The 22,127-nt window shown below is 50.2% G+C and overlaps 1 protein-coding gene and 1 long non-coding RNA gene across 2 annotated transcripts; one reads left to right on the plus strand and one right to left on the minus strand.

Annotated features, from left to right (window-relative positions):
* Positions 1-1,131: 1,131 nt before the first annotated feature.
* Positions 1,132-3,651, minus strand: LOC135977693 (uncharacterized). Its single transcript, XM_065578938.1, has 2 exons — positions 2,696-3,651; positions 1,132-1,701 (listed from the first exon to the last, which is right to left on the minus strand). Exons 1-2 carry the CDS (start codon positions 3,270-3,272, stop codon positions 1,226-1,228), a joined length of 1,053 nt encoding a protein of 350 aa, XP_065435010.1. The 5' UTR covers positions 3,273-3,651; the 3' UTR covers positions 1,132-1,225.
* Positions 3,652-9,123: 5,472 nt separating this feature from the next.
* On the plus strand, positions 9,124-21,152 carry LOC135977692 (uncharacterized). The gene is made up of 3 exons (XR_010595115.1): positions 9,124-9,247; positions 10,633-10,751; positions 20,844-21,152. It is a non-coding gene; the product is annotated as an uncharacterized LOC135977692 (long non-coding RNA).
* The last annotated feature ends 975 nt before the right edge of the window (positions 21,153-22,127 follow it).

Below are 22,127 nucleotides of genomic sequence, written 5' to 3' on the forward strand. Positions count from 1 at the left end.
TAGACGGCTGCAACAAGGTATTTACTTCCCGGACCACAAAATAACTGTTGGGGATGTGGAGATGCCTATAGTTATCCTCGGGGACCCAGCCTACCCGCTAATGCCCTGGCTCATGAAGCCCTATACTGGCGCCCTGGACACTGAAAAAGAACTCTTCAACTACCGGCTGAGCAAGTGCAGAATGGTGGTGGAGTGTGCTTTTGGCCGTCTCAAGGGGAGATGGAGAAGCTTACTGACTCGCTGTGATCTCAGCGAAACCAATATCCCCATTGTTATAGCAGCTTGCTGTGTGCTCCACAATCTCTGTGAGAGCAAGGGGGAGACCTTTATGGCGGGGTGGGAGGTTGAGGAAAATAGCCTGGCTGCTGATTACTCACAGCCAGACAGCCGGGCGATTAGAAGAGACCAGCGGGACGCGCTGTGCATCCGGGAGGCTTTGAAAGCAAAGTTCCTCAGTGAGCAGGGTAACCTGTGACTTTAAAGTTTGTGTACTGAGAAGCTAAACCTGCCCCCATTTCTTTACCCAGGTAATGTTGACTATCCTATCCAGTTACATACCCCCTTCACCCCCCTTCCAACACACGTTGCGAAATAAAAATAGTTCAACTTTGTTAAAGCACACCGTTTTCTTTAATACTGTTTTCGCGGGAATTTTTTAAAACTGGGACGCAGACTGTGGTGTGGAGCGGGTGTAGTGTAGTGACGCGAATGCAGCTTCTAAACTCAAGGATTGACAGGCTCCGCTGCAGTGGGATGGTTGTTTCAACGGAGCCTGTCACCCCTCCTGATCGGGACTGTGTGTATGGGGGGGTCTATGTGACTTTGTGGCAGGGGGAGGACGGTTACAGATCCCCTGCTGTGTGGCTCTGTGATCCTGCCTAAGGACCGCCGCTTAAGATCTGTAACTGCCCTCCCCTGCCACAAAGTCACAGAGCAACCCACCCCCCACCACATAACATGAAAACAACCTCCCAGACTAACCAGGGTAACTAGTCACTGCATCACTGCACTGTGTATGTGCCCTGCTGCTGTGCCTGCCCCCGACTATGTACCCTGCCAAAGGTGACTGTCCTGTCCAATTACCAACCCCCTTTCCCATCCTCCTCCAAAAGAACATGATTGAAACAGTAGTTTACAGAAACATATTTTTTATTATCAACTACACATGGCATTGGGAGGTGAAACTTGGACGGGGGCTTGTGTCAGGCGGGAAGGAAAGAACTGTTCAAATTTTGGGAAATGAGAGCCTTCTGCTACTAGAGCTCTCTGCAGGGGTGGAGTGAGAGTTAGCAGGGACTCTGCCGCCTCTCCTTCTTTGCACTTTGGGTGAGGTGGGTATGGGACTTGGTGGCAGGGGAGGGCGGTTATAGATGGACTGCAGCGGGGCTCTGTCCTCCTGCCTCCGTTCCTGCAGAACATCCACAAGGCGCCGGAGCGTGTCCGTTTGCTCCCTCAGTAGTCCAAGCAGCGTTTGAGTCGCCTGCTGGTCTTCCTGCCGCCACCTCTCCTCCTGATCCATGTTGGCTTGGTGCATTCGGGTCAAGTTCTCCCGCCACTGGGTCTGCTGTGCTGCCTGGGCTTGGGAACAGGCCATAAGCTCAGAGAACATGTCCTCCCGTGTCCTCCTCTTCCTACGCCTAATCCGCGCTAGCCTCTGGGAGTGTGATTCCAGGCTAGGTTGTGAGACAGTCACAGATGGGGCTGTGGAAATGGGAAAAAGGGAGTGAATTCCTCAGAAAGAAAAATGTAGTTGTGAACAAAGAACATAGTCTTTCTCTGTGAACAAGACCATGCACAGCACCTATCACATGCGCACTCAGCACAAGGTCGAATTTTCGGCCTTCGCATTCAGTGCCTGGGGTCTTGCACAGCACATTTGAGAAGCGGGGCAGCACAACGGAATTTCTGTTGCAGGCAGACATGGTAAGCCGTACACTTGTGGCAGTTTAAAACTTTTAGATTACCACTGGCCTCATTTCACATTTAAAGCTATGTCAGTTCCTGCAGCCAGCAATCCGGCAAGCGGGAACTCTGCCCCTGTCCCACCCCCTCGCGGCTGTCCCCGGGAACGATCCCTTTCGGCTGCCCCTCTCCCGCCTCCACCGCGTGGCTAAAAACCAGCGGTTACAGTTCTGTCAAGGAACGGGAAAGCAGTCCCAACACTAACATTCCCCTACCTAATTAAAAGCAGGTCACCATGGGCGACATCACCCTGATGAGGATCTCTGAGAGCGACAGACAGAGAATGCTCCGGGAAAGCCTCCAAAGACCAGGGCCGTATGCCGCCCTGCTATGCAGAGCAATGATTCCCGAGTACGTGATAGTCTCGTGGCGCGGCAACGTCTCGTACTTCGGAGGACCCAATAAGGCCGCTCTCCCCAGGAACCTCATGGAACGGCTTTCAAGTTACCTTCAGGAGAGCTTCGTGGAGATATCCCAGGAGGACTACTGCTCTATCCCCGGACATATAGACCGCATTTTACTGTAGCTGCAGTAGCAGGGAATAAACAGTAGAGCGGCTTGTGCAGGACAATCACTGAAAACCGGACATTGCTAGATTTTTTTTCAAAACTTGCACTGCCCATGACTAAACCGTTAAGCGCATAGGGCACACTAATCATGAACAACCCATTCTTTAAATTGTTAATATTCCTGTTTTGTTAAAAATAAATGTTTAGATGTTTACAACACTTACTGGCTGATCCTTCACCAGATTCTGTGTCCGGGGTAACGGCTGGGGACGCTTCGTAGGGGATCTCTGTAAGGGTGATGAAGAGATCCTGGCTGTCGGGGAAATCAGCGTTGTGAGCGCTGCCGACTGCCTCGCCCTCCTCATCTCCTTCCTCATCTTCCACGTCCCCTAACATGTCCGAGGAACCGGCCGTGGACACTACCCCATCCTCAGAGTCCACGGTCACTGGTGGGGTAGTGGTGGCGGCCGCACCGAGGATGGAATGCAGTGCCTCATAGAAACGGGATGTCTGGGGATGGGATCCGGAGCGTCCGTTTGCCTCTTTGGTCTTCTGGTAGCCTTGTCTCAGCTCCTTGATTTTCACGCGGCACTGCGTTGCATCCCGGCTGTATCCTCTCTCTGCCATGTCTTTAGAGATCTTCTCGTAGATCTTTGCATTCCGTCTTTTGGATCGCAGCTCGGAAAGCACGGACTCATCGCCCCACACAGCGATGAGATCCAAGACTTCCCGATCAGTCCATGCTGGGGCCCTCTTTCTATTCACAGACTGCACGGCCATCACTGCTGGAGAGCTCTGCATCGTTGCCAGTGCTGCTGTGCTCGCCACGATGTCCAGACAGGAAATGAGATTCAAACTGGCCAGACAGGAAAAGGAATTCCAATTCAAATTTTCCCGGGGCTTTTCCTGTGTGGCTGGTCAGAGCATACGAGCTCGCACTGCTGTCCAGAGCGTCAACAGAGTGGTGCACTGTGGGATAGCTCCCGGAGCTATTAGCGTCGATTTCCATCCACACCTAGCCTAATTCGACATGGCCATGTCGAATTTGGCGCTACTCCCCTCGTCGGGGAGGAGTACAGAAGTCGAATTAAAGAGACCTCTATGTCGAACTAAATAGCATCGCAGTGTGGACGGGTGCAGGGTTAATTCGATGTAACGGCGCTAACTTCGACATAAACGCCTAGTGTAGACCAGGCCTTAGCGTTAGTGTCTTGGATGACTTGGGCAAGATCTCAACCTCCCCGCAACCCACTTCACTGCTGCCAGAATCCCTCCTGCCCCCACTCCTAGACCCGCCTCCCAGCCCAACCTTGGTGGGGGTCTAGAAGAGGTTTCTGATGACTTAAGCTGTGGTTTGGAGGTGGAACAGCTGTCAAGGACACTGAGGGGGAGGTAGCAGGAGCTCACCCTAGAAGGAGGGGGATTGGCACTGGAGGTTACTAGAAAGGACAAGAAGACTCCATTCTGGGATTCAGGAGGTGAATTCATCCCTCAGTGTTGGGCAGGTGCTGAGTGGAAATACTGCTGGTTCCAGGTGCCCTTAATTCCCCCTGATTCCTCGGGGCGTTTGAGTCTGACAGGTTCTCATTCCCTTGCAGCAGGAGGGCGTCACGGCCAAAGTGAGGCACCAGCTCCGCATCATCCATCACTTGCGCCAGGTGCCTGAGACACTGCAGGGGTTGTGCCTCTGAGGCCTTCAGCAACTCCCGCTCTCTGTTGCAGGTACTGCTCTGGCTCACTGTAAATGGGGAGCTAGTGGAAGGGGAAATGGAGCCCCCTGGCACTCAGTGAAAGGGAAAGTGGTGGATTCTCCATCTCTTGAAGTCATTGAATGAAACTAGATGCCTTTCTGGAATGTTTGTGCCCAAAAAGTAACTATTGTCCTATACAGGAAGCCTATGATATGCAGGGGGTTAGATGAGATGCTCTAAAGGTCTCTTCTGGCCATAAAGTGTATTAATTTTGGAAACACTGAGTGTAGCATTGGGAGCAGCCTCTAATGTTTTACTGTCTAACCGGCTTGCTTCCTAGAATGAAGACGCATTGAGTGGGGTGATCCACAGAGAGTAGCTCAAACCTCCAAAGTGTCAGGCCAGCAGCAGGATATTAGCACTTCAGGGGATGGGTGGGTGTGGCAGTGACATCACAAAAGCCTTTTGCAGGAGCTCAGCCTATTGGTCAAAGTTGTTAGGGAGGTGGTGACCTCAGAGAGAGATGCTCACATCAGCCAGGCAAAACAGGGGCGCAGGGCCAGGGAAACCTCAGAGACCCCTGTGGCTTTGCTTCAGCAAGTCTCCTTCTCGAGCTCTCTTTGAGGACTGAGAGAGTATTAGGGTTCACATATGTGAGTGTGAGCAGGAGCCTCTTTCGAGTTTTCTCCTTTCCTTTTACCCATTTTACTAGAAAACAGAAGTCCCTGTTGAGAAAGTAAGTGCCTCGGAGAGGTTTGTAACCTGTTCAGGCTGATCCACCTGGTGCCATCTGAATTCTAGGCATGGAAAACACTAGTTTAAGGTGGCAGAATTTTATTCCCTCCCTGGGATTTTGTCCCGTAGAATCACTGGGGATATTAGGAAAACAACAAGGAGTCTGGTGGCACCTTAAAGACTAACAGATTTATTTGGGCATAAGCTTTCGTGAGTAAAAACCTCACTTCTTCGGATGCATAGAGTGAAAGTTACAGATGCAGGCATTATATACTGACACATGGAGAGCAGGGAGTTACTTCACAAGTGGAGAACCAGTGTTGACAGGGCCAATTCAAAAATCAGGGTGGATGTAGTCCACTCCAAATAATAGATGAGGAGGTGTCAATTCCAGGAGAGGAAAAGCTGTTTCTGTAGTGAGCCAGCCACTCCCAGTCCCTATTCAAGCCCAGATTAATGGTGTTGAATTTGCAAATGAATTTTAGTTCTGCTGTTTCTCTTTGAAGTCTGTTTCTGAAGTTTTTTTGTTCAATGATAGTGACTTTTAAATCTGTAATAGAATGACCAGGGAGATTGAAGTGTTCACATACTGGCTTATGTATGTTACCACTCCTGATGTCCGATTTGTGTCCATTTATTCTTTTGCGGAGGGACTGTCCGGTTTGGCCAATGTACATGGGAGAGGGGCATTGCTGGCACATGATGGCATATATGACATTAGTGGATGTGCAGGTGAATGAGTCCCTGATGGTGTGGCTGATGTGGTTGGGTCCTCTGATGCTGTTGCCAGAGTAGATATGGGGACAGAGTAGGCAACGAGGTTTGCTACGGGGATAGGTTCCTGGGTTGGTGTTTCTGTGGTGTGGTGTGTAGTTGCTGGTGAGTATTTGCTTCAGGTTGGGGGGTTGTCTGTAAGCGAGGACTGGCCTGCCTCCCAAGGTCTGTGAGAGTAAGGGATCATTTTCCAGGATAGGTTGTAGATCGTGGATAATGCGCTGGAGAGGTTTTAGCTGGGGGCTGTATGTGATGGCCAGTGGTGTTCTGTTATTGTCCTTGTTGGGCCTGTCCTGTAGTAGGTGATTTCTGGGTACCCGTCTTGCTCTGTCAATCTGTTTCCTCACTTCCCCAGGTGGGTATTGTAGTTTTACGAATGCTTGATAAAGATCTTGTAGGTGTTTGTCTCTGTCTGAGGGGTTGGAGCAAATTCGGTTGTATCTTAGGGCTTGGCTGTAGACAATGGATCGTGTGATGTGTCTTGGATGGAAGCCGGAGGCATGTAGGTATGTTTAGCGGTCAGTAGGTTTCCGGTATAGGGTGGTGTTTATGTGACCATCACTTATTTGTACTATAGTGTCCAGGAAGTGGATCTCTTGTGTGGACTGGTCCAGGCTGAGGTTGATGGTGGGGTGGAAATTGTTGAAGTCCAGGTGGAATTCTTCAAGGGCCTCCTTTCCGTGGGTCCATATGATGAAGATGTCGTCAATGTAGGGCAAGTAGAGGAGGGGCACTAGGGGACGAGAGCTGAGGAAGCGTTGTTCTAAGTCAGCCATAAAAATGTTGGCATACTGTGGGGCCATGCGAGTACCCATAGCAGTGCCACTGACTTGAAGGTATAAGTTGTCCCCAAATCTGAAGTGGTTGTGGGTGAGGACAAAGTCACAAAGCTCAGCCACCAGGCTTGCTGTGGCCTCATCAGGGATACTGTTCCTGACAGCTTGTAGTCCATCCTCATGTAGAATATTGGTATAAAGTGCTTCTACATGCATGGTGGCCAGGATGGTGTTTCCAGGAAGAACATCAATGCATTGTAGTTTCCTCAGGAAGTTGGTGGTGTCTCGAAGATAGCTGGGAGTGCTGGTAGCATAGGGCCTGAGGAGAGAGGCCAAATAGCCAGATAATCCTGCCGTCAGAGTGCCAATGCCTGAGATGATGGGGCGTCCAGGGTTTCCGGGTTTATGGATCTTGGGTAGCAGATAGAATACCCCTGGTCGGGGTTCTGGGGGTGTGTCCATGTAGATTTGTTCCCCTACTGTAGCTGGGAGTTTCTTGAGCAGATGGTGTAGTTTCTTTTGGTATTCCTCAGTGGGATCAGAGGATAGTGGCCTGTAGAATGTGGTCTTGGAGAGTTGCCTGGCAGCCTCCTGTTCATAATCTGACCTGTTCATTATGACTACAGCACCTCCTTTGTCAGCCCCTTTGATGATAATGTCAGAGTTGTTTCTGAGGCTGTGGATGGCATTGCGTTCTGTACGGCTGAGGTTATGGGACAAGTGATGTTGTTTGTCCACAATTTCAGCCTGTGCACGTCTGCGGAAACACTCTATGTAGAGGTCCAGTCTGTCATTTCGACCGTCAGGAGGAGTCCACGCAGAATTCTTCTTTTTGTAGTGTTGGTAGGAGGGTTCCTGTGGGTCAGTGCACTGTTCAGTGGTGCGTTGAAAATATTCCTTGAGTCGGAGACGAGGAAAGTAGGCTTCCAGATCACCGCAGAACTGTATCATGTTCGTGGGGACGGTGGGACAGAAAGAGAGTCCCCGAGATAGGACAGACTCTTCTGCTGGGCTAAGCGTGTGGTTGGAAAGATTGACAATGTTGTTAGATGAGTTGAGGGTACCATTGTTATAGCCCCTAGTGGCAGGTATTAGTTTAGATAACTTACAGTCCTTTTTCCTCTGTAGAGAAGTGAAGTGTGCATTGTAAATGGCTTGTCTCATTTTTGTAAAGTCCAGCCACGTGGAAGTTTGTGTAGAAGGCTGGTATTGTATGAGAGTCTCCAGTTCTGAGAGCTCATTCTTGATCTTCTCCTGTCTGCTGTACAGGATGCTGATCAGGTGGTTCCTCAGTTTCTTTGAGAGAGTGTGTGGCACAATCTCTCACCATACTCAGTGTAGTATGTTGATTGCAATGGATTTTTTACCTTCAGTCCTTTTGGTATGATGTCCATCTGTTTGCATTTGGAGAGGAAGATGATGTCTGTCTGTATCTGTGCAAGTTTTTTGTTGAGGTTGATGGATTTCCACTCCATACGGCTAAATTTAGTGCCTTGCATGGTGTCAAGTATCAGGGGGTAGCCATGTTAGTCTGTATCTACAAAAACAACAAGGAGTCTGGTGGCACCTTAAAGACTAACAGATTTATTTGGGCATAAGCTTTCGTGAGTAAAAACCTCACTTCTTCGGATGCATAGAGTGAAAGTTACAGATGCAGGCATTATATACTGACACATGGAGAGCAGGGAGTTACTTCACAAGTGGAGAACCAGTGTTGACAGGGCCAATTCAAAAATCAGGGTGGATGTAGTCCACTCCCAATAATAGATGAGGAGGTGTCAATTCCAGGAGAGGAAAAGCTGCTTCTGTAGTGAGCCAGCCACTCCCAGTCCCTATTCAAGCCCAGATTAATGGTGTTGAATTTGCAAATGAATTTTAGTTCTGCTGTTTCTCTTTGAAGTCTGTTTCTGAAGTTTTTTTTGTTCAATGATAGTGACTTTTAAATCTGTAATAGAATGACCAGGGAGATTGAAGTGTTCACATACTGGCTTATGTATGTTACCATTCCTGATGTCCGACATGGGGACATTAGGGTTTGTCCTTTTCCTTTTCCCTTTTCCTCCATCCCTCCTTCCTTTCTCTTCATCTCTTACTTCTTTTGTCCTTTCTCTTGTTCCCCTCACACCACCAGGAGTGGTGTGTGTGTGTGTGTGTGTGTGTGTGTGTGGTGCTGATGGTTCTCTTCTCCTCCCCTTGTGGGGAGTTGATCCAAAACTGTGGGGTTGAAATAGTGCTTGGACCCCACTGACAGTAGATGCTGCCATTGTGTGACTTAGCATTAGTGCCTGGGATGACTTGGGTCAAGATCTCAACCTCCCTGCAACCTACTTCACTGCTGTCAGAATCCCTCCTGCACACCCTCTTAGAGCCGCCTCCCAGCCCAACCTGTGTCGGGGTGGAGAAGAGGGTTCTGATGACTTGAGCTGTGGTTTGGAGGTGGAATATCTGTGAAGGGCACTGAGCAGGAGGTAGCAGGAGCTCACCCTACAAGGAGGGGGGTTGGCTCTGGAGGTTTCTAGAAAGGACAAGAAGACTCCATTTTGGGGTTCAGGAGGTGAATTCATCTCTCATTGATGGGCAGGTGCTGGGTGGAAATGCTGCTGGTTCCAGGTTCCCTTAATTCCCCCTGATTCCTCGGGGCGTTTGAGTCTCTGACAAGTTCTCGTTCCCTTGCAGCAGGAGGACGTCACGGCCAAAATGATGCACCAGCTCCGCATCATCCTGCACTTACGCCACGTGCCTGAGACACTGCAGGGGCTGCGCCTCTGAGGCCTTCAGGAACTCCCGCTCCCTGCTGCAGGTACTGCTCTGGCTCACTGTAAATGGGGAGCTAGTGGAAGGGGAAATGGAACCCCCTGGCACTCACTAAAAGGGAAAGTGATGGATTCTCCATCTCTTAATGTCATTTAATTTAGACTAGATACCTTTCTGGAATGTTTGTACCCAAAAAGTAACTATTGTACTATACAGGAAGCCCATGATATGCAGGGGCTTAGATTAGATGCTCTAAAGGTCTCTTCTGGCCATAAAGTGTAGTAATTTTGGAAACACAGAGTGTAGCATTGGGAGCAGCCTCTGATGTTTTATTGTCTAGCCGGCTTGCTTCCTAGAATGAAGACCCATTGAGTGGGGTGATTCACACAGAGTAGCTCAAACCTTCAAAGTGTCAGGCCAGCAGGAGGACATTAGCACTTCAGGGTTTGGTTGGGTGTGGCAGTGACATCACAAAGGCCTTTTGCAGGACGTCAGCTTATTGGTCAAATGTGTTAGGGAGGTGGTGACCTCAGAGAGAGATGCTGACATCAGAGAGAGATGCTGACATGAGGGCCAGGGAAAGCTCAGAGACCCCTCTGGCTTTGCTTCAGCAAGTCTCCTCCTTGAGGTCTCTCTTTGAGGAAAGTAAGTGCCTCGGAGAGGTTTGTATCCTGTTCAGTCTGATCCACCTGGTGCCAGCTGAATTCTAAGCATGGAAAACACTAGTTCAAGCTGGCAGAATTTTATTCCCTCCCTGTGATTTTGTCCCGTAGAATCACTGGGGACATTAGTGTTTGTCCTTTTCATTTTACCTTTTCCTCCCTCCCTCCTTCCTTTCTCTTCATCTCTTACTTCTTTTGTCCTTTCTCCTGTTCCCCTCCCACCACCGGGAGTGGTTTGTGTGTGTGTGTGTGTTTGTGTGTTGCTGGGGGTGCTCTTCACCTCCCTTTGTGGGGAGTTCATCCAAACCTGTGTGGTTGAAATAGTGCTTGGACTCCACTGACACTAGATGCTGCCATCGTGTGGATTATCATTGGTGTCTGGGATGACTTGGGGCAAGATCTCAACCTCCCCGGAACCCACTTCACTGCTGGCAGAATCCCTCCTGCCACCCCTGCTAGAGCCACCTCCCTGGCCAACCTGGGTGGGGGTGGAGAAGAGGGTTCTGATAACTTGAGCTGTGGTTTGGTGGTGGAACATCTGTCAAGGGCACTGAGAGGGAGGTAGCAGCAGCTCACCCTTCAAGGAGGGGATTTGGCACTGGAGGTTACTAGAAAGGACAAGAAGACTCCATTCTGGGGTTCAGGAGGTGAATTCATCCCTCAGTGGTGGGCAGGTGCTGAGTGGAAATACTGCTGGTTCCCGGTGTCCTTAATTCCCCCTGATTCCTCGGGGCGTTTGAGTCTCTGACAGGTTCTCGTTCCCTTGCAGCAGGAGGACGTCACGGCAAAAGTGATGCACCCGCATCATCCGCCACTTGCGCCAGGTGCCTGAGACACTGCAGGGGCTGCGCCTCTGAGGCCTTCAGCAACTCCCGCTCCCTGCTGCAGGTACTGCTCTGTCTCCCTGTAAATGGCGAGCTAGTGGAAGGGGAAATGGAGCCCCCTGGCACTCACTAAAAGGGAAAGTGGTGGATTCTCCATCTCTTGATGTCATTGAATGAAGACTAGATGCCTTTCTGGAATGTGTGCGCCCAAAAATTAACTATTGTACTATACAGGAGGCCTATGATATGCAGGGGCTTAGATGAGATGCTCTAAAGGTCTCTTGTGGCCATAAAGTCTACAAATTTTGGAAACACTGAGTGTAGTATTGGGAGCAGCCTGTGATGTTTTACTGTCTAGCCGGCTTGCTTCCTAGAATGAAGACGCATTGAGTGGGGTGATCCACAGAGAGTACCTGTGTCAAGGCTGTATCCCCACTTTGAAGTTTAGGGTACAAATGTATGGGCCTGCATGAAAACTTGTAAGCTTAACCACCATCCCAAGGCTAATTTCCTCCCCTGGGTAGCCTTGAGAAACCTTTCAGCAATTCCCTGGTGAATACAGATCCAAACCCCTTGGATCTTAAAACAAGGAGAAATAAACCGTCCCCCCTCCTTCCTCCCACCAACTTCTGGTGAATACAGATCCAACCCCCTTGGATCTAAAAGAAGGAGAAATTAACCATTCCCCTCCTTCCTCCCACCAACTCCTGGTGAATCAAGATCCAAACTCCTTGGATCTTAAAACAAGGAAAAATCAATCAGGTTCTTAAAAATAAGGCTTTTAGTTAAAGAAAAAGGTAAAAATCATCTCTGTAAAATCAGTATGGAAATTAACCTTACAGGGTAATCAAACTTAAAGAGCTCAGAGGACTCCCCTCTAGTCTTAGGTTCAAAGTACAGCAAACAAAGATAAACACTCTAGTAAAAGGTACATTTACAAGTTGAGAAAACAAAGGAAAACTAACACGCCTTGTTTGAAATAGGAGAGACTTGTTTAGAAAGATGTGGAGAACCTGGATTGATGTCTGGTCCCTCTCAGTCCCGAGGGCGAACACCCACACAAACAAAGAACACAAACAAAAGCCTTCCCCTCCCCAAGATTTGAAAGTATCTTGTCCCCTTATTGGTCCTTTAGGTCAGATGCCAGCCAGGTTACCTGAGCTTCTTAACCCTTTACAGGGAAAAGGATTTTGGAGTCTCTGGCCAGGAGGATTTTATAGTACTGTACACAGGACAGCTGTTACCCTTCCCTTTATAGTTATGACAACCTCAAACCTTCAAAGTGTCAGGCCAGCAGCAGGACATTAGCACTTCAGGGTTTGGTTGGGTGTGGCAGTGACATCACAAAGGCCTTTTGCAGGATGTCAGCTTATTGGTCAAATGTGTTAGGGAGGTGGTGACCTCAGAGAGAGATGCTGACATCAGCCTGGCAGGACAGGAGCACAGGGCCAGGGAAACCTCAGAGACCCCTGTGGCTTTGCTTCAGCAAGTCTCCTTCTCGAGGTCTCTCTTTGAGGACTGAGAGAGTATTAGGGTTCACGTACGTGAGTGCGTGCAGGAGCCTCTTTCGAGTTTTCTCCTTTCCTTTTACTGATTTTACTAGAAAACAGACGTCCCTGTTTAGAAGGTAAGAGCCTCCAAGAGGTTTTGGCAGCTGCTCAGTCTGATCCACGTGGTGCCAGCTGAATTCTAGGCATGGAAAACAGTAGTTTAAGATGGCAGAATTTTATTCCATCCCTTGGATTTTGTGCCGTAGAATCACTGGGGACATTAGGGTTTGTCCTTTTTGTTTTACCTTTTCCTCCATCCCTCCTTCCTTTCTCTTCATCTCTTACTTCTTTTGTCCTTTCTCCTGTTCCCCTCCCACCACCAGGAGTGGTGTGTGTGTGTGTGTGTGTGTGTTGCTGGGGGTGCTCATCACCTCCCCTTGTGGGAAGTTCATCGAAAACTGTGGGGTTGAAATAGTGTTCGGACTCCACTGACACTAGATGCTGCCATCCTGTGGCTTGGCATTAGTGTCTGGGATGACTTGGGGCAAGATCTCAACTTCCCCGCAACCCACTTCACTGGGTTGCGGGGCCATCAGCAACTCCCGCTCCCTGCTGCAGGTACTGCTCTGGCTCACTGTAAATGGGGAGCTAGTGGAAGTGGAAATGGAGCCCCCTGGCACTCACTAAATGGGAAAGTGGTGGATTCTCCATCTCTTGATGTCATTGATTGAAGACTAGATGCCTTTCTGGAATGTGTGTGCCCAAAAAGTAACTATTGTACTATACAGGAAGCCCATGATATGGAGGGGGTTAGATGCGATGCTCTAAAGGTCTCTTCTGGCCATAAAGTCTACTAATTTTGGAAACACTGAGTGTAGCATTGAGAGCAGCCTCTGATGTTTTACCGTCTAGCCGGCTTGCTTCCTAGAATGAAGACGCATTGAGTGGGGTGATCTGTAGAGAGTAGCTCAAACCTTCAAAGTGTCTGTTCAGCAGCAGGTGATTAGCACTTCACGGGATGGGTGGGTGTGGCAGTGACATCACAAAGGCCTTTTGCAGGACCTCAGCCTATTGGTCAAAGGTGTTAGGGAGGTGGTGACCTCAGAGAGAGATGCTGACATCAGCCAGGCAGGACAGGGGCGCAGGACCAGGGAAACCTCAGAGACCCCTGTGGCTTTGCTTCAGCAAGTCTCCTTCTCGAGGTCTCTCTTTGAGGCCTAAGAGAATATTAGGGTTCACGTATTTGAGTGCGAGCAGGAGCCTCTTTCGAGTTTTCTCCTTTCCTTTTACTGATTTTACTAGAAAACAGACGTCCCAGTTTACAAGGTAAGAGCCTCCAAGAGGTTTTGGAACCTACTCAGTCTGATCCATCTGGTTGGGGAGGGCGTTGGGGGGACAAGGAGAAGGATAGGTCAGGGATTCTGAGGGGGCAGTTGGGGGGCAGGAAGTGGGTGGGGGTCAGATAGGGGGCAGGGCCAGGCTGTTTGGGGAGGCACAGCCTTCCCTACCCTAAAGCTCATTCAGCAGTTGGAGGCTTGCAGACAGCTATTTAACACAATGAGTCAAGCTGTTATCTTTTCCCTTAGGGCTACCATCCCTTTCACTTCTCAAATGGTGTCCCTAGCCTCTGTTTGTCAGACGGTGGAGATGGATGGCAGGAGAGAGATCACTTGATCATTACGTGTTAGGTTCACTTCCTCTGGGGCACTTGGCATTGGCCACTGTCGGTAGACAGGATACTGGGCTGGACGGACCTTTGGTCTGACCCAGTACGGCCTTTCTTATGTTCTAATCTAAATGAACCCAAAGTTCTGGAGACACATATGAGTCAAGGAAGCCAGCAGAGTATCAGAAACCTGGAAGAATCTCTGACTGGATGGGCTCAGGCGTTTGGTCACAAGCTGAGGTGGTTCAAAAGTTTTAGATTTTTTTTAAGCAGAATTTTTTATTGTTTCTTTAAACAATCAAACACAGCAAGCAGCAAATATTTGGCCACACATTTCTGAAACCCCAAACCATGTTCAGGTTTTGGCAGACTAATTTCAGCTTTTCAATTAAAAAAAAACCACAACAAATTTTGAAGGAAAGCAGACATTGTCCGTGATTTTTTCTGCTTTTTAAAAACCCCTAAGTTTTCGATCCAAAAAAAGTTTTGACGGAAAATATTTTCCCAACCCTTTTAGTGCCTTTTAGCACTAGCTGATGCTGAGAACCAGTGATACCTTGTAAAGGTGACTTGAAAAGAAGTTTTCTCAAAACTGAGTTTGTGCTGAGATGTGGAAGGTTTTTAAATGTTTATTTTTCCCAGGGCCACCCGGGGGGTGGGGGGAGGCAAATGGGGCAATTTGCCCCATGGCCACAGGGGTCCCCACGAGAATATAGTATTCTATAGTATTGCAACTTTTTTTTATGGAAGGGGCCCCCAAAATTGCTTTGCCCCAGGCCCCCTGAATCCTCTGGGCGGCCCTGAACTTACCTTGGTGTCTTGTGGCTCTGCTCCTCCCTGAAACAAGGAGAAAGTGAGCGATGAGAACTCCCCTGAACATAGACACTCTGAATAGTATGCACTTTCAGTCTATATTAGGAATTAATGAGATTTACAAAATTTGGGCAGGATCGCGGTACAAACAAACAAGCAGAAATGAATAGACAGTAAATAACCTGGGAGCTTCTACTCTAACACTCAAATAAAGTCCTTAAAAATATGTTTCAGTCAATCTCTATTCAGAGCCTTCTCAAATTTAAATAGTGGGAGTTGGGTACCGAAGTGTCCCTTGTTCCCATGAAAATCCTTCCCTTCAAAGCATCTCAAACTGACAACTCTGTTAACTTTGTGTCAGGTTTAATATTAGAAAAAACACACACTAGACGAATGTGTTATATAAATATTAAACCAAACCAAACCACTAAATATCTGAAATTTCAACTAAATTTCCAATCCTATCCTTCCCCCAGCTGGTACATTCCTGACCCCTAATATGAACACGTATGGGTATGTTATAAATATTACAAGTCAAGAACATTCTCACAGTATGTAACACACACAGCTGCTTTCGACAGAACCCCCAACCTCAACACCTAACAAGAGGCAAGATAAATAAAAATCAGATAAACTGTATGGGTTTTATCTTGACCTGCATTCTGATTACCAAGAATCTTCACTCCCCAGGAATGAAGATTATTTAGATAGAATCAATAATACAGAATACGCCATATAAAGCAATTCAGAATCACCATTTACCCTGACTCAATACTTTAAGGAGAAGAACACTCTGATGGCTTGGATACCATCTGCCAAGACATTGTATCTTATCGGATTCAGTGTTGTTGAAAGCTATGACACTGATAGAAATAGAGCAGACATTTGTCTGACACTTCATCGAGAGGCCTTCGGGAGCCACTGAAGGAAGATCAGTCAATAGGCAGACAAATGTAACTGGGGCCGAGCTGTGCACCCAGCAGGCCAAACATGGTTCCCCACACACCTGGAAATGTGAGTTACGGGGAGGCAATGCGGGGTAATCACGATGGACAAGGAAGCTTTCCTCACCAAGTGAATGATGGACATCGTACTGGAAAAGGGGGAGGGAGGGATGCTGATGCTCTGTGTAATTCAAAACTGAGTAGGCTAATGTACATTCATGCCTGGCAATAACTGAGGGAACATTGTTAGGGGGCTTATTCCTTCACCCTCTCACTTCCCTGGTCCTTCTCGCATGAACAGAGAGTAACAATACCCAAAGTCCGAAGGTGCAAACAATTCGATGAACTTCCAGGAAGCATGATTCCAGTTTCCTTCTCAATCCAAGATACGCAACTTCAGCTACGTGAATAGCATAGCTGAAGTCGAAGTATCTTGGATCGAATTACCTGGGGTCCAGACAGCACGGGATCGGTGGCCGTGGCTCCCCCGTCAACTGCACTACCGCCGCTCACTCTGGTGGAGTTCCGGAGTCGACGGTGTGCACGTTTGGGGATCGATATATCGATCCCAGATAAATCGATTGCTACCCGCCGATACGGCGCGTAGTGAAGACGTACCCTAGTGTCCCCCTTCCCAGCTCTGACACCACAGAGCCTTGCCTGTGTCCCTGTTCCTGTTCCCATTCCCTGTTCCCATTCCTGCCCTTAGCAAAACATGATCCCAATTCCCCCACCCACAGTCTCTGTTCCCATTCCCCCCTACTTCCTGATTGACTGCAGACTATATAGTAAAACTTGAGTTCTGCTTAGCTAGGGTTACCATATTTCAGCAAGCAAAACAGAGGACGGGAGGAGCCCCGCCCCTGTCCCTCCCACCTCCCACCCCCCAGAACCCTCAACCCTCCCCCCGTTCCTTGTCCCCTGACTGTCCCCTCCTGGGACCCCTGCCCCTAACTGCCCCCCAGGACTCCACCCCCTATCTAAGCCTCCCTGCCTCTTGTCCCCTGACTGCCCCAACCCTTATCCACACCCCCACCCCCAGACAGACCCCTGGGACTCCCACGCCCCATCCAACCACTCCCCACCCCCTGACAGCCCCCCCCCAGAACTCCCAACCCATCTAAACCCCTCTGCTCCCTGTCCCCTGACTGCTCCGATCCCTCTCCCCACTCCTGCTCCCTGACAGCTCCCCCCCAGAACTCCCAACCCCCCACCCCTCCCGCTCCTTGTCCCCTGACTGCCCCCTCCTGGGACCCCTGCTCCTAACTGCCCTCCAGAACCCCACCTCCTACCTAAGCCTCCCTGTTCCTTATCCCCTAACTGCTCCTTCCTAAGACCACCCCCCAACTGCCCCCCAGGACCCTACCCCCTACCTGTACCCTGACTGCCCAAAACTTTCTCCACTCCCCCCAAAAAGCCCCCCCCGAACTCCCGACCCCCCCCGTTTCTTGACTGCCCCCTCCAGAACCTCCCTGCCCCTTCTCCTGCCCCCCTGGCCCCCTTACCCTGCTGCTCAGAACAGGGTGTTGGGCTCTGCGCGAGCCGGAGATGTGGCTGCGCTCCCCAGCACAACACACAACACGGTCCCTGGCCCTGCACAGTGCTGCTGGAGCCGGGTGCGGGGCTGCCGGGGAGGAGCTGCCGGCTCAGAATGCAGGGAGGGAGGGAGGAGGAGGAGCTCCTCTACAGCTGCTCCGGAGTCCAGCCCGTGACTTTCCTGCAGCCCTCCCAGCCGCTCGCTCTGCTCTGCCGGGGGGGAGAGGGGGGGGGAAATCCCGGACATTTTGAGTGATTTACAAATTCCCCCCGGACGCTATTTTTAGCACAAAAAGGAGGACATGTCCGGGTAAATCCGGACGAATGGTAACCCTAGCCGACCCAGGCTGGAGACGCGCCTCCTCCCCCCACACCCTCCTTACCTGCTTCAGGCTTCCCGTGAATCAAATATTCGTGGGAAGCAGGGGAGGGGGCGGAGTTGGGGCGGGGACTTTGGGGAAGGGGCAGAGTTGGGGCGGGGGGGCATGGGCGGGGCCCCGTGGAGTGTCCTCCTTTTGGAGGCTCAAAATATGGTAACCCTAGGGTCGGCCCGCCCAGCACTGCCAGTCCCCGGCCCGGCCCCCAGCCGAGCACCTCCGGCCCGCCCAGCACTGCCGGCCCCCGGCCGAGCACCCCCGGCCCAGCCTCGCCGACCGCCGTCCCCCGAGCCCCCGGCCCGGCCCGGCCGACCTCCGTCCCCCAAGCCCCCGGCCCGGCCTGGCCGACCTCCGTCCCCCGAGCCCCCGAGCCGCCGGCCCCCGAGCCCCCGGCCCGGCACCGCTGGCTCCCGAGCCCCCGGCCCGGCACCGCTGACCGCCGGCCGCCGGCCCGCATGTCCCGATTTTCCCGGACATGTCCGGCTTTTGGGAATTTCCCCCCGGACGGGGATTTGGAGCCCAAAAAGCCGGACATGTCCGGGAAAATCCAGACGTATGGTAACCCTACTCTATGCACGGTAAGAGAAGGGACAAAGGAAGCAGCCATTAAACAGAAGACTAGATCCTGGATGAAATTTGGCCAGTAGGACTGTTGAGAGCTTTGCTTTGAATGTAACACAATTTGTTAAGTTAGGCGCCGATTGTGTTTTATCGTCATTTTTCTTCTAACCATTTTGGACATTTATGCCTCCTTACTTGTATTCACTTAAAATCACTCTCTTTGTAGTTAATAAACTTGTTTAATTGTTATATCTAATCGAGTGTGATTAAATTGAAGTGTCTGGGAAACTCAATTTGGTGTAACAAATTGTGCATATTATTTCTTTTAAAGAAATATGGACTTTTTATGAATTTGTCTTGTGCAGAGAGGGCTTGGCATTACAGGACAGATATTGCTGGGGGAACACCCTGAAATATAACCAAGGTGTGGCTGGCTGGTAGGATTGCCAAATTTCTAATCACACAAAACAGAACACCTCTGCCCTGTCCTCTCTCTTCTTCGAGGCCCCGCCTATGCCCTGCTCCTTCTCCGAGGCCCCGCCTCTGCTTGCTTCATGCCCCTCTCCAATCGTTGCTCACTCTTCTTCACCCTCATTCACTTTCACCGGGCTGGGGCAGAGGATTGGAGGGGGAGGCGAGGACTCTGGCCTGGGGGGTGCAGGCTCTGGGGTGGGGCCAGGGATGAGGGGTGCGGGGTTCCAGCTGCAGTTACTGCAGCTGCGAGGAAGCAGCTGCCAAGACCCTGCAGCCTCTGGGCACATGGGTGGTCCTGCAGCTCTACACATTGGTCACTGTACCCTCTACACATTGGAGCACTTAGGGGCCACAGGGACTTAGTGGCCACTTCTAGGAGCCACGTGGCGGTGGGGCAGGCAAGGAGCCTGCCTTAGTCCCAAGCCCCTGCTGCACCGCCGACTGGACTTTTAACAGTCCACCAGAGCCACCAGGGGCCCTTTTCGACCAGGCGTTCTGGTGGAAAACTGGCTGCCTGGCAACCCTACTGGCTGGCTGCTGCACACACACAGACGTAGCTGGGAGGGACTTGCATGCTGGAGGCTGTTTGTGAGCAGTCCTGACTGGTGCGTACAGCAGCAAAGCAGTGAAAAGGGAACCCCAGGTTAGGGGGAAAGGGTGACACAGCTACGCACTAGTCTAGATTGTCCCCTGGGTATGTCACACCTGCCTTCTGCAGGGTTTTGTGACTCACAGTCTAAGGCGTCAGTCTCTCCCCCATTTGTTGTGCAGGAGCTCAGGCGCCTAACTCAGGCTTTGTGAATCCCAGTGATTTTTCTAGGTGCCTAGAAGTGAAGTGTTGTGACGCTCAGCATCACTGTGCCTAACTCCTGTTGTGTATTCAGACCGTCGGGCCAACGTCCCTTTGTGGAACTGGGCCTAATCTCATTTTGTAATGGCAGCACAATATCATAATCTTGTGCTTAGAGTTTAGACATGGAGCCCTGGGTGAACTTGATTTTCTCTGTGAACTGCTGCATGTGAATCAGATTAAAGCAAAGTGGCAGCACATCACAAGTCAAATCAGCTTTAAGGAAACCCACGAAACCAAAAGAAGGGGTTACTCTCCTGTGCAGTAACTGTAGTTCTTCTAGAGGGTGTGTCCCTAGGGGTGCACCACACTGGGCCTGCGTGTGCCCCTTGTGCCCTGCATCTAGGCCAGTGGCTCTCAAACTTTTGTACTGGTGACCCCTTTCACATAGCAAGCTTCTGAGTGCGACCCCCTCCCCTATAAATTAAAATTTATTTTTTTTAAATTAACCATTATAAATGCTGGAGGCAAACCGGGATTTGGGGTGGAGGTTGACAGCTCACGACCTCCCATGTAATAACCTCGCGACTCCCTGAGGGGTCCTGACCCCAGTTTGAGAACCCCTGGTCTAGGCCATATCAGGCTGCATGGCCAAACAGTCCGCTGAGTTCCTTCTGCACCACCAAGTCTGAGCAGAAACTCTGAAGCAGAGGGGAGGCGGACGGGTAGTGGGGCATCCAGAGGGGGACACATCTCAAAGAACTACAGTTACTACACAGGGGGAGTAACCCCTTTTTCTTCTTCAAGTCCTATCCCTACTACCGCTCAGGGTGATTTCTGAGCAGTATCCCCAGTAGGAGGAAGAAGCTTTGGAATGGAGTCCAGAACAGAAGAGAAAATTGCGTTGCTGACTGCAGCATCAGACCTGGAGACATCGACTAATGCATAGTGTCTAGCGAAAATATCTACTGAAGACCACATATCGGTCCTGCAGCTGTCTGAAATGGGCACATTTTAAAGTAGATCTATAGATGTAGACTGTGATCTGGTTGAATGTGCCAAAATACTGATAGGGAGTGTAATGGCGACAGCTTGGTATCAAGTTGTGATTCAAAAGTCTCTGGATGGAAATGACAAATCCCTTAAATCTATCTGCAATCAAAATGAATAGTCTATTGGATTTGTGAAATGGTTTAGTTCTGTCGAGGTAGAAGGCTTCTGCCCTCCTGACATCTGGAGTGTGGAGAACTGTCTCCTGGTGGGAAGTATGTGGTTTTGGGAAGAAAACTGGCAGCTATATGGTCTGATTCAGGTGAAAATTGGAAGTCACGTTAGGGAGAAAGCTGGGATGCAGTCGGAAGGAGACCTTCTCCTTGTGAAACATTGAAAGGGGGTGTGGGGAGGGGCTGCCATGAATGCACCAATCTCGCTGACTCTGTGAGCTGAGGTATAAGTATGAAAGGGATTTTTGAGCCATTGGTGATCCACTGAATCTCTGTTTGCAGGAGTGTAGATGCCCAAACTGCATAATATGGTCCTGGAATCTTTAAGGGGATTTAATGACTTGTCAGTGTTCTCTGCAAACAACTTTCATCTGCCAAATTGAAGAGCCTCAACTGTATTCTGAATTTCCCTGGGGAAGCCAGACAATATCAGCCAGGAAGCCCGGCACAGAACTGCCGCCACAGAGATGCAGTGTCTGTATCATCAAGAGCTGCCTGCAAAGACATTCTTGCCAACAACTGACCCTCAGCAACAATTGCCTGGAATTGTTCTCTTTGATCCGAGTGAAGGCATTCAATAAATGACTCAAATTATGTATAGTTGGTAAAGTATTTGGCCATAAATGCTGGGTAATTTGCATAGAGGAATTGCAGCATAGCTGATGAATAGGCCTTCCAGCCTAGTGGGGTCCAGATGCTTTTGGTCTCTGTCATATGGGGTGGATTTGTAATGGTGTTCACCACATCAACAAAGAGAGGTTGGAAAACAGCAATTCAGAGTCCTTGGAGGGGACATAGTATTATTTGTTAGCCCTCCTACAAGTGGGTGTCACCGTAGCTGGGATTTGCCAGATGGTTCTAGTGGGTTCCCATAGAGCCTCATTAATGGGAAAGGTGACTCCTGATGGCGTCACAGAGTGCAGAATATCCAGCAGCTTGTGTTGGAGTTCTCCAAGTTCTTCCAGTGGTATCTGCAGATTCTGGCACTGGCTTAATGTGGTCCTGGAACTGGCAAAAATCATGAACTAGCAGAAAGGCATCAGGGCCTCATCTGGGAAGGAGGTCTGAGATGTGGCTTCTTTGTCTGCCCTGGACTGCTGTTCCTGAAATGTTTCCTCTTGCTGCTGGGGAGGGGAAGTTTGGGTCTCCCTGTCATCCCAATGGGATGGGGCTGGGACCTAGAGAACTGCTGACAATAGGCAGTATAGGGATTCCAATATGTCCCTTGAGGCCATTACTGGGAAGGGGGTAGCATCCGGAGCTGCTCCCACCAGGATCGATGAGGTCCCAAAACATCTCCCCTGCCCCTTCGGGAAAGGGGTGTGTGTGTGTGAGGATGCTTTGGAGAACCTTGCACAAAAAGAGAGGAGGTAGACGGAAGGTCATCTGGAGCAGCTCCCAGAGAATGGGACTGGCGGGACAATGGCACCGGGGAGGCAAAGGGATCTGGAGATGGGGGATTCTCGATACCGAAAGGTGCTCTGTGGCTGCTACCAACAGAGACTGAGGTTCAGCACTCATCACCAATTCCTTTTGTAGTCTGACGTCCTGAGGTACCGAGAGCTT

Source organism: Chrysemys picta, unplaced genomic scaffold (assembly GCF_011386835.1).
Source record: "Chrysemys picta bellii isolate R12L10 unplaced genomic scaffold, ASM1138683v2 scaf12, whole genome shotgun sequence".
NCBI classification, from domain to species: domain Eukaryota; kingdom Metazoa; phylum Chordata; order Testudines; family Emydidae; genus Chrysemys; species Chrysemys picta.

Coding starts and splice junctions, on each gene's coding strand:
- LOC135977693 (XM_065578938.1), bottom strand. CDS start 3,272: ATGCAGAGCTCTCCAGCAGTGATGGCCGTGCAGTCTGTGAATAGAAAG. Junction 1,702..2,695: donor ATCTGGTGAAGGATCAGCCA/GTAAGTGTTGTA, acceptor CCATTTCCACAG/CCCCATCTGTGACTGTCTCA.